Here is a 13,835-nt window from a genome sequence, read left to right as displayed (position 1 = left end):
CGAATTGTCCTAAAGTCCACTGAAACAAGAGTTGACAGATTCTATTCCAACAGAAGCAAGATTATCAAGCTAGTTGTGATTTCTAACTTATAGAATTCCCATGAATTAATACCCTGTGAATGCAAAAATTCTATCTATTGCCAAACGTAATGAAAGAATATACTCAGATATCAAAAACTCAAAGCTAGAAACAAACACTCAAGTTAGAGACAATCACTGAAAATCCAAGTTTTGAACTTGTGTAAGCTTTACTGTGTTTATGTACAAAAGTGAAGGGAAGATTTAACTCTCCCAAAAAAATTCCAAGCTAGAAACAATCACTGAAACTCTAAGTTTTGTGCTTGTGTTAGCTTTACTGTGTTTATGTACAAAAGAGAAGGGAAGTTAACTCTCCTAAAAAATTGTCAACTCCAGTAACCCACATGGAAAACCTGATTCTCATATCTTTGAGGATTCCAATTATACCAATGATAAGCACATTTTAGCATTGATGATATAATTGGTAAATTGTGAGCCATTAGGCATTAGCAAGCCAAACTACCATGGCAAAATCTTCTATGTTTCCAACACTACATCCTAAAGCATTTAGTAGAAGCTTGGGTGACCATTTTTGACAGATTGTCCACTTTTCGCACAGGCTCTGTAGGCTGTAGCTGGAGCCTGAAGGGGGAGTGTCTATGGTCTATGCTATATAACCAAAATACAAATGGTTTGCGTTTGTTGCCTTTTCCTTGTTTTTGTCTCTCTCTAAACAAGTCTGTACATAAATACTTAAAGCCTTTCTAATTTGTAGATGAGCTGAAAACTAGAATTAGCATTGATTTACAATGTTCATAAACAATTTGCTACTTTACATGTCATTAGCTTCAGACTTGCTTTCTCAAGCAAGCTTTAACCCGAACATTTAACTCAATAGTAAGTGCATATATATCTACAAGCTTGCTCGAGCAAGCTTTAACCTGAACATTTAACTCAACAGTAAGTGCATAGATATCTATGAGCTTGCTCGAACAACCTTTAACTCGAACATTTAACTCAGTTGTAAGTGCATATATCTCTACTCAAAGATGAATTCTACAAGCACAAGGATGAATTGTGCAAGTTTTACCCAAATATTCAGTTCAATTCCCCATTTCTCAAATGAAAAAAAAAAAAAAAAAAAAACCTTATCATACTTCATTTTGTTTCAAAAATTGCTGCTACTAAGACTTTCCAAAAGAAGCTACCAAGTTTATGTTATACAAGTAATGAGATTGAGAAACTACAAACAATGACCCCTTTCACCAAAACAATGTATAAAGTAATATTATTAATTTCAATGAAACAAATTTCATTTTGGTTAACTGAAAAGGAAAAATTCATCAATTGTGAATCAGACTAAATTTATTCAGAACCCTAATCTCTGCAAATAGAATCACCAAAAAAACAAATCTTTTATTACAGAAAACAGGGGCAAAAATTATTTCGAAATGAAAACCTAACCTTAGCTAGGCTTGATTTCGCCCAACCTCTCGGCACCATCAATCTCGACACCAACGCGGCGTAACGAATCAAAGAGCGGCGTAACCAATCTGAGTCGGTGAATGGGTATGGAGATCTCTTCATTAACATCGATGGAGATGTTGCTGACGCCGATTTCCTTCAAGCGGAAGCCGAGTTTCTCTCCGACTCTGGAAGCCACTTTGGCGTCCCAGTAAAGGTGGGAGCGGGGGAATTGACTGAGCTTGGAGCGGTATTGGATGAGGAATTCTTGCTCGGTGGAGGAGGCCATGGCGACGATGTAGGAGGTCCCTGGCTGTGTCACGTGCGCCGCGATGTTACGGCATGAGAGGACCAAGCGAAGCACGTGCTGACTTTGAGTTGCTGCCATCGGCTTCTAGCAGAATTTCCGTTTCGCTTCATTGGGGAAAACCAAACTTATCGTCGGGTTAATAAAAATATCGTTTCATATTTATAAAAATAAAAAAATAAAAAATCTCTTTAATTGTTTTTAAAATTTGTCACATATATAATACTAATTTTTTGTTTGATTTTTTTTAATTATGTTTTTCTAATTTTTAAAATTAAAAATATATTTAGATGTAAAAAATATTTATTATAATATATCAAGAATTAAAAATTAATAATCTAAATTTTAAACTCATTTTTTTGTCTACAAGATTTTTAGTGATGGGAAGGTGATGTTTGGTATTCTTTATAAGATTGTGATAATGTAATTATTGAATTAATTTTATTATTAAAATGATTTTATACTCATAATTTAAAATTATTTTATTTGATTATCAATTATTAAAAATTAGTAATTAAAGATTTGTGTTTGTGTTTAATATTATTTAAAATAAATATTATTTTTGTGTAAAAGTATAAAAAAATTATGCGTACAATAGTTATATAATTTAATATTATTTAAAAATAATAATTTATAAAATATTTGTAATATTTATTTATTTTACAATAAAATATAATTATATTATTAAATTAATAAATATATTTATTGATATGTAAATTAATTTTTATAATATAAATTATGTAAAAAATATTTCAATTAAAAAATAAAACTAATTTATTAAATTTATGAAAAAAAATAAAAAGATTATATTACTATAAAATTATTTAAAAAATAAATTATTTTTAAACTTATTATAATAAATATGACTTTTAAAATATAAAATTTATAATATAAAATAATTACAATTTAAAAAATAAAATTTTAATTTACATTTATTTACTATCTTTTAAAAATATAAAAAAATTATGTGTATTGTAATATTTATATAATAATGATTTTAATGTTATTTAAAGATAATAATTTGTAAAATATTTGTAATATTTATTTATTTTATAATAAAATATAATTAAATTATTAATTAATAAATATATTTATTGATATGTAAATTAATTTTTATAATATAAATTATGTAAAAAAACATTTTAATTAAAAATAAAACTAATTTTTTAAATTTATAATAAAAATAAAAAGATTATATTATTATAAAATTATTTTAAAAAATAAATATTTTTAAACTTGTTATAATAAATATTACTTTTAAAATATAAAATTTATAACATAAAATAATTACAATTTAAAAAATAAAATTTTAATTTGCATTTATTTACTATCATTTCATCTTAATAATAAAAATTTTTTAATTTTTTAAATAAAATTAAATCCTTCTTAAAGATAGTGATTTAATGACTTTTGGTAATCATTCGTCATCATCAAATAAAATCATCATATGCATATCAAACAAACACAATAATTTAATCATAATATATAAATCATCGTAACTTTTAAAATAATTATTTTATATAACAAAATCTAATTAAAAATATTTTCCTTTATGACTGAATTTTTTGTTTTTCGAATCAAGCTAAATAGATCATCAGTTAACTAGTTTATCCCTTTGATTTTACATTTATATAAATAAAAACAAATACATTAGAAATTAAAAAAAAAAAGAAAAACTATTTTTGTGGGTTTCGTAGTTGGGATTTTTCAACGTACGTGAACACGATTAAAAAAAACACAAAAAATAATATAATTTAAAATTTTAATATTAATTATATATAAAATAAATAAAATTAAAAATATATATTTAATGTTTTTACACAAACTATAATACATAATTATTTTATAAAACATCAATCATATGTACAAATTTTAATATTTCGTGTCACTAATTTCACGAATTTCCGGGTCCATTCAATGCAAAACTTGCATTCTTGGGTGTCGGAGCCCGGAGCGAGACAGTAGAGCAAAGGAAGAAAAACAAAAGTTGTTCATCGGTGCTAAAATCCAAGACGAGAATGTCGAAACCGAAATCTAGGTTAATTCTATCCTTGGTGTTCCTTCTACAACTCCTTATTCAATCCTCATGGACGGTTGCAACTACCAGGTACATTACAATCTGAGAGAAAAAGTAATTTCCCAAGAAAAATTATAGTCGAAATAGTTTTGGGTAGTTTTGTTTCTGCGTTTTAATGAAAGAAATTTAATTGGACTAATTTTCTAGGAAGGAGATTGGCTTTCCAGAGAGGCGTATTTGCAGAACAACTGTACAAGGAAGATATTTATTATCTGATGATAATGGTAAGTTACTCCCATTTCATAATTTTTCTTTTTGGACTGCAATGTTCAAGCTTTGGGATTTGTAAATTTTGAAAAAAAAAATGTTAATGGAATTGAAGGTTGGAAATGTAAAGGAAAATGGGTATGAAAAACTGCATGATAAGAATTAGAAGCTGTTTCTTGTTTCCTTTCTTGCATTTCTGGGGTTACACATGGTTTCTTCTTTATGAAACTGATTCGAAAATGTTACTACAAAAATATATAAAGGAATCATTTTTTGTTAAACAAATATAGATCAAGCAATAAACTTTATTAAATATTGATACTTCAAAGATATATCCCTGTAGTTTATACGCTTTCATCTTTTGCTATATCCACACATTGGTCACAAATCTACAAACAGAAAGGCGAGAAAAAATCCTGGTATAGAATGGAAAAGAGAAAGGAAGAAGTTTGATCTGATGTGTTTTAGGACTTAATTTACACTTCGCAAGTCGCAATTTAATTTTCACTGCTGAATTTGCATTCAACTTTTTAATTACTTGTTAATGCATACTGTCGCTACTTGAGAGTCTGCATAAGTCTTATTGTAATTCTAACTTTGGTTGTTGTGTTACATATTGTATTCGGTCTGGCATTTCATAATGTCTTTTAGTTTCATGAGCTTCATACCAGTGTATACATTGTAGGCTATGTGTGTGATGCTCTCTCATTGGATCCACAGTCCCGTTGCTGTCCTGAAAGAGGAGACAAATTCTCTTGTCAGTGAGTTTATTTTTTCTAAGTTCTTCATGATTCTGACTTAAACACTATCTTCATGGTACCTTGTAATACCTTCTGTTTTCATTTGCAGTGGATGCAATGTTCTTTCACAGTGTTGTAACTCCTATGAATTTTGTGTTTCATGCTGCCTGCACCCTGCACAAGTATCTTTTTGAGCACTCTTATTTTCTTTCTTTTTCCCCTTTCTTTTGGCTATGATAGGCATAATTAAAATTTACACCAAGATTTCTTTTGCAGACACAAAAGGAACAAGTGCTGAAATTGAAAATAGCAAAGCCATCTACAGCAGGTAAGTTTTCAGTTTTGTTAGACACAATTGCGCATTTCCTTCAGAAGAGGGGCAATGGGATGAAGTCTCCTGCCTCTGCTAGGATGTGTATGTCTGTTTTCATGGCATGATGACAGTCCTCATAAACATTTCTGATGCTTGTCTCTTCTAAGTTGATGCCCTTTTGTGTGGAAACATGATTGTGATTAATAAGAAGTTATTTTCAATCTTTGTCATCTGCTACAGTAAAAAGCCTCAGATACTCTTACTCTTTGGACTTTTTTTTTTTCCCAAAAGTAGATTTTCATATTTATGACAAATATACATTACTTCTGCTCCTTTTGGGGTAATTCTTTTGCTTTCTTTCTTAAGAATCAGTTTGTAAGATAGTTTATAGTTTATCTGGAAATACACTAGCTACTTAAAAATCTCCTATGGCAGAAACTCTTGCAATATTCTTTTGAATATGATGGTTTTGCCTAAATTTGGGACTATGAAATTGACTATTGTGATCAAAATTTGTTTTGAATGATCTATTCCTGCTTCTGAGTAATTACTGGCCCTTGTCTTCTTGGTGTGGTAGTTTGTTCTTCTGAAGCTATATTTAATTAGAAAAATTATGTTACTCTTTCTTTCAACAATGGTATAGCTACCATTTAATGGATTCTCTATGAGGTACTATAATACTAGGTCATCATAACTCTTCTTTCTTTGTTTCTTTTTTTTGCCCCTCCTGGCAGGTACTTATTTCAGTGTCTTTGATTTTTGTGCTGGGAGGTGTCGTCATAACTCCGAAAGTGTGGTAAGTGATGTTCTATAGATATAGGAATATATTTATGGTGCCCTGGATCATTGCTTTTTATTTAAAAGAAAAAGTAGTTATCTAGGTAAGATTTCCTGTAGACTAGTGGTGGTGAAGACTGTGATGCTAATGCTATAACTCACTAACCACAATAATGGCTTCTGTTTATTTTTTAAAACTATGATACAGATTGGTTAAATGAGCTTTATGTTTCAGGTTCACGAAAATGCCTACGTTAGTGATTTTCATCATTGCTTTTCTCTGCCATCAAATTATTCTGGTATGTTTAGACATGACTTTGCTTTTTACATTATTATTATTGTCTAATGGTGTAGTTTTTTTACATTTTCATACCTTATACCTTCTACTTAAATTCTGTTGCTCTGATGTAGCACAAGATAGGAAAAGAAAGAGAAAATAAAGAACTGAGAGAAATCTGAAAGAAAGGAAAGAAACATTAGAAATTGAGAGGTTAATAGACGGATGAGGGAATTGAAATAGAGGGATAATCCAAAAGCTTGTAGAAAGTGATATAGACTACTCCATTATACTTGCTAAATAAGCATATATTAATTAATTAATTAACCTCAAATACCCCTGAAATCTCTATTGATCCAATAAACTATAACAAAAGATCTTATTTTTTTAGTGCATGATAGTGACACCCTTTCTTTTGATCTTTTTGAACTCATATAGCTTGCTGTTTGAAATCAACAGTTCTCCTTTTGCTGTTTGAAATCAACGATTCTCCTTTCTGATTTAGTTCAGTAGGCAGCTATTTAGTATCAAATTATATGGGTTTGAATTTTCTTGCAACAGGTTCCACTGTCACACCTGTAGAAGCTAGACTAAATGGAATTAATGTTGTCATTGGAAGGTGAGTCTCCATTGTGATTGGTTCTATTCTTGATTCTAACATGTAATACTCTGTTGAGCTAATACTTTTTCTCTTTTTCCCATGAAACAAAGGCAAGGAGAGTCTTGTGATTCAGTTTGCAAGTTAAATGGACAATCATGCGTACTAAATAAACTTTTGGTTCTTAACCAGTGTGATGTGTAAGTTCTTCGCCCTCTTTTTCTTTGTTTCCTTTCATAATATTTGGTTTTGTTGTTCATTATTTGCTTGTATATGTGGCTAAATATATTCTGGAGTGTTTTCATCTGTTTTGTTGATCTACCTACGATGACAAGAAGCATACCACACAAAGATCTACATGCTGGTTGAGAAGAGCATAAAATGAACATATACACATGCACATAGTTTAATTGACACATACATCAAGATATGCTATAGGAGTTGGGATAACTTGCAATAGCTCTCTTTTAAATATATATATATAGAAATTCTATATAGCTTTCTCTTAAGAAAAATTTTTATTTTCTCTCCGTCACCTTCTTTCTCCTTACCCTATGTGTATGTATGGCCTAAGGAATGAGGATAAGCTTCATTACCTTCCTTCAGCTGAGCTTAATTTGGCTTTTTCCTTGTTGAGATGCCAATCAATTAAGAAAAGTGTGCGAGAGCTAAATAACCTCATGCCAAAACTGCCTCATCTATCTACTACATCTTATGGTGATTTCTCCACTTTTCCTATTGTAATTTCATGTTTTTCTTTTTGCATCCTCAAAAATTTTGCTGATAATTTTGTACCATTGAATGCTAGAGAGATTGCCTTACGAATATGATGCAATTGGCTTTGTTGAAGTTAGGGTAAATTATGGAAGCCTTCTTGTTATTACACTTTATCCCCATTGTATTTTGAAAACCTACAACTTAATTAGCTGAATTTTGCCAATCATTTCACTCGTGCCGTCTTCCATACATATTTTGTTATCTTTGGTTTATAACACCCAAGTAGGAAAGTGTAGGTGTAGTCAAACAGGGAGGGTCTTTAGAATTTGTGCTTGAACTTATTTTATAATGCTATGTTTTGTGCACTTTCAATATCTTCTTTTCTTCTTAGATTTTGATTTGAGTTATTCTTTATAAACAGAATCCAGAAATATATGAGCTGCAAAGGAGCATGCCTGGAAAGTGTTGGAGCTGATCAACCTGCAGAAGTTGTTGATGATGCTCCCAAACATTTGGTATATTTCCTTTCTCTATAAAGCTTTATATTTCAGAACTGTGTATCTACCAGATAATTTATTGATTAGTTGGAATTGTTCGAACATGTCTATCGAAACTTAATAAGTATGTAGCATATATCATCCCCAGTTGCTTACCTTACTGTGGAATTAAATTAAACCATGTGCTAAGCTGATTGTTTATGCTCATAATTGAAATAATACCTTTCTACTTGGTTTTTTTATCTCATGAAATGCAAATCATGTTGTAAAAAATGAAACCCTATCAATAAAATAGGAATTTTAATGCTTAAACTTGAAAATTACATATTTGCTGTCTTTCAGAATCCAGGGGCATGCTTTTATTCTCGAACACAATCAATACTGTCTTGTGATGGCTCACATCGGCATACCAGGAGACTTTGCCCCTGTGCATAGTGCATCATATGGTGAGTATGGTTTTCTTGTATTGACTATGAGGATTAGTTTTCCATGTTAGAAGTTAACTGCAGTATGGTTCATGCATTCGTTGTTATTCACATTCTTTTCTGAAAGAGAACAGAAATTAAAACACTGTTTACCCTTCTAGGAACTGTATATGTGCGAGTGCAGTACGTGTTCATCTTAAGGTATTAAATATTAATACTATGTTGGTTCTCTTTGAAGTATTGTTATCCTTTCCATTTTTTTATAATTTTAAAGGACAATTATTTCTCTTCCTAAGATGTTGCTAATGATATTGGTACTTTTTCTCTTCTCGAAACAATTTCATTATCTAAAAATTTTCAACTCTTTCTTGAGAGCAAGCACCAAAAAAATTCAATCCATTATATTTCTTTTGAGCATTATGAAATTATTGCAAAGTTGTTGAAACATACCTGTTTTTGTAATTCAAAAGTCAAATATTTGCTTCTCTTTGATTGTTTCATTTCTATTATGGCTAAGCTAGAACTTTATTCTTTGTGGCAAGTTGTAATTTTGAGTCAATTACGTTTTTATATAAAATACTAGTTTTACTTTTCTATACAAAAAAGAATAATTAAAAGTCTTATTTTTTCAATTTAATTCTATATGTTGCAGATCAGATAATAGTAGTATTAAGGAGCAATGAAAATATTTTAGGAGGATAACTAATTTCCTTTAATAGAATGAGATGCATTTTACCTAGCTGCCATTTGTTAATGTGTAAGCTTTTGAAATATTCAAGGCCTTGAATAACAATAATTTGTATAACCCTTCCTCCTAACATGATGAAGATGAACCATTCTTCTTTGACTTTTGTAAATTTTTGTTAAAGCAATTGAACATTAGTTAAAATAAGTTTTAGATTTCATCCTTGAATTCATGGTTATTTCACGGTATGTACAACTAAGATGATGCATTTGGAGCCGTTGAACCTGATTTCATCTTTAAATAGTTTTAACCACTATCCAGCCTACCAGGATAGTTTGGTACCTCAAAATCTAGTTGCCAAAACTTTAGGTGAGCACAACCTTACCTTGATAATCATCTAATTTTAGTTGTTATATTGAAGGAAATTGTGAGAATTTCAGGGACGAAGCACGTCTCAAATCCGGCAAGCACTGTTCGAAGGCATCTGACTGTCATAGGATAAATTTTTGCGGGGGACCTATTCACTTACCACTTGGTGTTTTCATATTTACCCATTGGAACATAAATGTATAGGTTTGCATGTTGTGACATTGTTGTATAAATTAGAAGCAAAATGGCATTGCATGCTAAGTTATGTTGAAGCATCCATGCCATACAAGAAGAGAGGAAAATTTTTTGGAAATGGGATGTTTCAGGTTTTGTATTTTTGAGTTGGTTAAATCAGGTGGTGAGATTGAGGGAAAGGTTATCACTTCCAAGCAAAGCATTCAATTCGGACTTTGCTTCCAAGTAAACTGACAGCATATGCTATGTTTTACATCTTTAAACTTCTATAATCTATAGTGATACGAGGGATTAGGGTAGACCTCGTAATTTTAAATAAATACAGATGATAAATGATATAACACGAAAATAATATAAAAAAATATAAATATGATAGCTTAAAATTTTAATAAAAATAATATATGAATTTGATAAAAATTAAAAAAAAATGTCAATTTGATTTTTTTTTATATTTTATACGTATTTAATAAAAAATAAATACAATATAAATGTATGAAATGACAGGTTCAAAATATATCAACCAATAGCAGTAAGATTGGTTAGCTAAGTCTTCCTACAGTTATTTTGAAACAACTCTGGGCATACAAGTGGTAAATTTTAACCTTCATAATTTTCTAAAAAATTACTAATATAAAAAAAAATTATAATTATAATCACCTATTACATCTCGTATAAAATATTAATAAATTAAAATAAACAAAAAATAATAAGGCTTAAATTTAAGAATTCAAAATTTCCTCTTTGTTATTAAGCCAATTATTAATCCTTAAATAGGCAATTAGGCTGAAATCTGAATGTAAGCCTCAATAATAAAACCTTGTGACTTGAAGAGAGCTAAGAATTTTAGATCATAGTATTAGCTGATGAATAAATTTGGGGGGGCAATTTTAGTACATGAAACCTATTTCCTAGGTATTTGCAATTGTGGAGGGCAATAGCCCTAACATGTCAGAGACGTGGCAAATTTTTGTTATAGAGAAAAAGGGCTTAAATCCTTGGCTTTGGTTTTCCTCTGCTCTGTCCTTTCCGCATCAAGCACCATGTGGACCACTCTAGTTCTGCCAAAACCAGATGAAAGAAGGGAAGTTCAGAGGGAAAAAAAAATCTCTGGCAGATTTTGGTCTGTCCATTTGTACACAAAAGAAAGATGTGGTGGTCACTTAGCAGGGGAAGATGGAATGAATAAAAATAAGCTAATTGATTTTCAGGGTCGGGTTGATTTAATTTCCCTTTCTTTAGCTTGCCATTAGAAACTAGTAAGTGTAAAAAAATTATGGGTTTATAATAAATCTGACAATTAAAAACATAAAATGATAATATGCATAAAAATAATACCAAAAAAATGAATGTGATATATTAAAATTTTAATAAAATTCATAAATTATGTATTATATTTTTTATATATACACGAATTGTAATATAATATAAATTAATAAATTATTAATTTTTATATTATATAAATATACAAATTGACAAATCTAAATTACGATATAATATTAGAAATTAAACTGTTTTTATATTTTTGGTTTGAAGTTTTCATTTTAATAATTGTATGCTCTCTTTTCTTTTCTTTTCTTTGTCTTCATAATACCAAATTCATTCGGCCACTTTATTAGTAGTATAAATACTAATTTTTTTTATATATTTTGAAGGATATGAGCAACTCTATGATCTTAGTTGGTGGAGTCTAAAACGTCATTGGTGGTTTATAAGACAATTTTGCTTTCTGTACGACATGATTTTTTATGTTAATATATTTGTCAGTATTGGATTTTGATTTCAAAAGCTTCACGTAACCTTTAAAACAACTATTATTTCCTTGACAATATGATATCTTTGATGAATTAGATTTAATAATTTATGTCATCATATAAAATATTATATTTTATATAAAAATTATATATTATATTTTATATCAACACAAAAATATAAAATATAATTTTTTAATTTTATTTTTAATTTTTTTAAAAATTTTAAATTTTATTATTTTTTATTTTTATTAATATTATTTTATCATATCGTATTTTAAATTAACATATCTAATGAATTGCAATGTGACATACAAATTACATTAAAGTTAGTTTAATTAAATTAATTGTATTTACAAATACCATTTTTCTTATTATAATTATTGAAAGACACAATCAAGTATATGTAATGTTTTTGTACGAAAAAAATCATAATTTGATGATCTAAAAAATTTATAAGTATTAAATTTTAAATATAAAATTACTCAATATCATATATTAAAAGTGATTATATAAATTTAAATCCAAATTTTATTTTTTATTTTATAATATGTATTAATGAATATAGATTAAATGGGACAGTTTCTTTCTCAAACAAGTAAAATCTGTCGTTTGCGTTAAAGCCTCTAACACACAAATAAAAATCTCAATGAAAAACAAGCAAAAGAACAAAAGAGTCAGGCATTTCTTTATCATTATGGTTCCCTTAGGATTAAAAGATTCAAATCACCAAACTCCAACTCCCACATTTAAAGTTTCAAATAGCGAAGGTACAAATTTAAGTCATTGTGCCACTTGGAAAATATGTTGGAAAATTAAAGTTTGCAAGAAAAAAACAAGAAAAATTACAGTAGTTTTGAAAAGAAAGATGAAATCTTCCCTGTAAAAAGAAGCAATAATTCAACCACTTATGATCATGATTACAGACATTGATCAAGTAAAAGTTCAAAACCCAATTCAGATTTTACAGTGTATTTTGCTAAAAGGCATTGCAAACCTGATCAAAAACTATAATCTGGTTTGAAAAATCTGTTGCTGAGTGGCTTTGGTCCATCTCTCAAATTCCCTTGAACAGCCCCATTCTCTCCTGTTTCAGCCTCTTGTTCCTCTTCCTGAACCTCAAATGCTGGATGGCTGAGAATACTTTTAAGCAGCTGAGTTCCTCTTAGAGCATTTGTCAATGGCAAATGACCCTCAGGTGTTTCATCATTGAGTTCCCAAACAAACTCATCAGGAAAAGCCCTGTAATTGTATTGTTCAATCTCCGTGTCGAGTTTTTTCATCCACCCAACTTTGAGGAAGAACTTGGTGAAGTCCTTGTTAACTTTCTGCCACAAATTTTTTTGAACACTGTACCCAAACCTGTCGTTGCTGTACTGTTTCCAGAGTTCATCAATGGCTTTAAGGTCTGCTTCTGAGATGAACTGAACCTCAGAGAAAAAGACATAGCCACGTTTCTGAGCTGCTTCCCCAGCTAAAATTATGAGCAGACGGCGTGTCTCTTCATCAGCCTGGCGAAAGTTTTGAGTGGAAAGGTGGTGTTGGAGGGTGTCAAAGGAGACAGGTTGGGAAGTACTGGAAGGGGTAGAGGAAGTGGTAGAAGGAAGTGAAAAAGTGGTGGTAGAGGAGGAGGAAAGAGTGTTTGTGGTGGTGGAGTTGATGGTGGAGGTGGAGGAGGGTTTGAGAAAGACTGAGGCGGGAGGAGGAGAGGTGGATTCTGCGGTGGAGAGGCGTTTGAGGAAAGAGTAGTGGTGGTGGTGAAGGGATCTCAGAGAGTTAGTAGTCATACTTTTCTTTGATAAGGATGGGAAAAAACAGGGAAATTCAAGAGTGTGGTGGGATTCCAATGAGGCATGAAGGGATGGTAAAGAAGAATGAGAAGGCTTAGATAGGGGGTCAGTTGGGCAAATTTGAAGGAAGATAAGATATGAGTGGGGAGGGAATAGACGAATCCATATCAGTATTCATGAGAAATACAATGTAAGGTTCTGATTGGTCAGGTTTGGGTGAGGCTATATCTTTTTTCTTCTTCAATATTAGTATATTCACTTTCATATAGATGAGGAACTTGAATGAAATAAAAGAAATTGATTGGCCCTGCATTGAAAAGCAAAGGATTTTAAAATTTTTTTTTTTCATTTTTTCAATAATTTATGTAGGAATATGTATTATTTGATTAAAATTTATTGAAATATTTTAATCAATTGGTTAAGTAAATTATTTAAAAAATAAACTAAATTCCATCTAATCAACTTAGTAAAATAGTTGACCACTTCAACTTGATTTTAATTTGATTTATTTTATCTCACCATTCATAAATTACATGAGAGTAAAGAATCAATTTGATGGATATGAATGATGGTATCTGATATGTTAATAATATAGGACAAAAAGCATATAAACCCGGCTAACCTTAAAATT

The 13,835-nt window shown here is 29.9% G+C and overlaps 3 protein-coding genes across 6 annotated transcripts; 1 reads left to right on the top strand and 2 right to left on the bottom strand.

Moving 5' to 3' along the window:
* Positions 1-1,278: 1,278 nt before the first annotated feature.
* LOC111307760 (Ribosomal L18p/L5e family protein) lies at positions 1,279-1,944 on the bottom strand. The gene has a single exon (XM_022905939.2). It carries the CDS (start codon positions 1,868-1,870, stop codon positions 1,484-1,486), a length of 387 nt encoding a protein of 128 aa, XP_022761674.2. The 5' UTR covers positions 1,871-1,944; the 3' UTR covers positions 1,279-1,483.
* Positions 1,945-3,644: 1,700 nt separating this feature from the next.
* Positions 3,645-9,805, top strand: LOC111307759 (uncharacterized). 4 transcript variants are annotated; one of them, XR_002692184.2, is made up of 13 exons: positions 3,645-3,896; positions 4,014-4,090; positions 4,759-4,834; positions 4,923-4,995; positions 5,090-5,141; positions 5,861-5,922; positions 6,139-6,202; positions 6,742-6,799; positions 6,892-6,978; positions 7,917-8,010; positions 8,335-8,438; positions 8,579-8,618; positions 9,543-9,805. XR_002692184.2 is itself a non-coding variant. In XM_022905938.2 (12 exons), exons 1-11 carry the CDS (start codon positions 3,808-3,810, stop codon positions 8,425-8,427), a joined length of 825 nt encoding a protein of 274 aa, XP_022761673.2. In that variant the 5' UTR covers positions 3,645-3,807; the 3' UTR covers positions 8,428-8,438; positions 9,543-9,743. The 4 variants fall into 4 exon arrangements, 2 of the variants coding, with proteins under 2 accessions (XP_022761673.2, XP_022761672.2); XR_002692185.2 differs by having other exon boundaries at positions 9,524-9,743; XM_022905938.2 differs by lacking the exon at positions 8,579-8,618 and having other exon boundaries at positions 9,543-9,743.
* Positions 9,806-10,492: 687 nt separating this feature from the next.
* GUN4 (protein GENOMES UNCOUPLED 4) lies at positions 10,493-13,482 on the bottom strand. Its single transcript, XM_022905264.2, has 2 exons — positions 12,412-13,482; positions 10,493-10,724 (listed from the first exon to the last, which is right to left on the bottom strand). The coding sequence occupies exon 1, from the start codon at positions 13,199-13,201 to the stop codon at positions 12,416-12,418; it is 786 nt and encodes a 261-aa protein (XP_022760999.1). The 5' UTR covers positions 13,202-13,482; the 3' UTR covers positions 10,493-10,724; positions 12,412-12,415.
* Between the last annotated feature and the right edge of the window lie 353 nt (positions 13,483-13,835).

This window comes from Durio zibethinus, chromosome 22 (genome assembly GCF_047325235.1).
Source record: "Durio zibethinus cultivar Kanyao isolate XHJ-2024 chromosome 22, ASM4732523v1, whole genome shotgun sequence".
Lineage (NCBI taxonomy): Eukaryota > Viridiplantae > Streptophyta > Magnoliopsida > Malvales > Malvaceae > Durio > Durio zibethinus.
The sequence above is the reverse complement of the archived record's forward strand: the minus strand, read 5'-3'. Positions and strand labels throughout refer to the sequence as shown.

Excerpts from the sequence above, each read along its gene's own strand:
- LOC111307760 (XM_022905939.2), bottom strand. The coding sequence starts at position 1,870 with ATGGCAGCAACTCAAAGTCAGCACGTGCTTCGCTTGGTCCTCTCATGC.
- LOC111307759 (XM_022905938.2), top strand. The coding sequence starts at position 3,808 with ATGTCGAAACCGAAATCTAGGTTAATTCTATCCTTGGTGTTCCTTCTA. Across the intron at positions 6,203-6,741 it reads TCTGCCATCAAATTATTCTG|GTTCCACTGTCACACCTGTA; the intron begins GTATGTTTAGAC and ends TTCTTGCAACAG. Across the intron at positions 6,979-7,916 it reads GTTCTTAACCAGTGTGATGT|AATCCAGAAATATATGAGCT; the intron begins GTAAGTTCTTCG and ends CTTTATAAACAG.
- GUN4 (XM_022905264.2), bottom strand. The coding sequence starts at position 13,201 with ATGACTACTAACTCTCTGAGATCCCTTCACCACCACCACTACTCTTTC.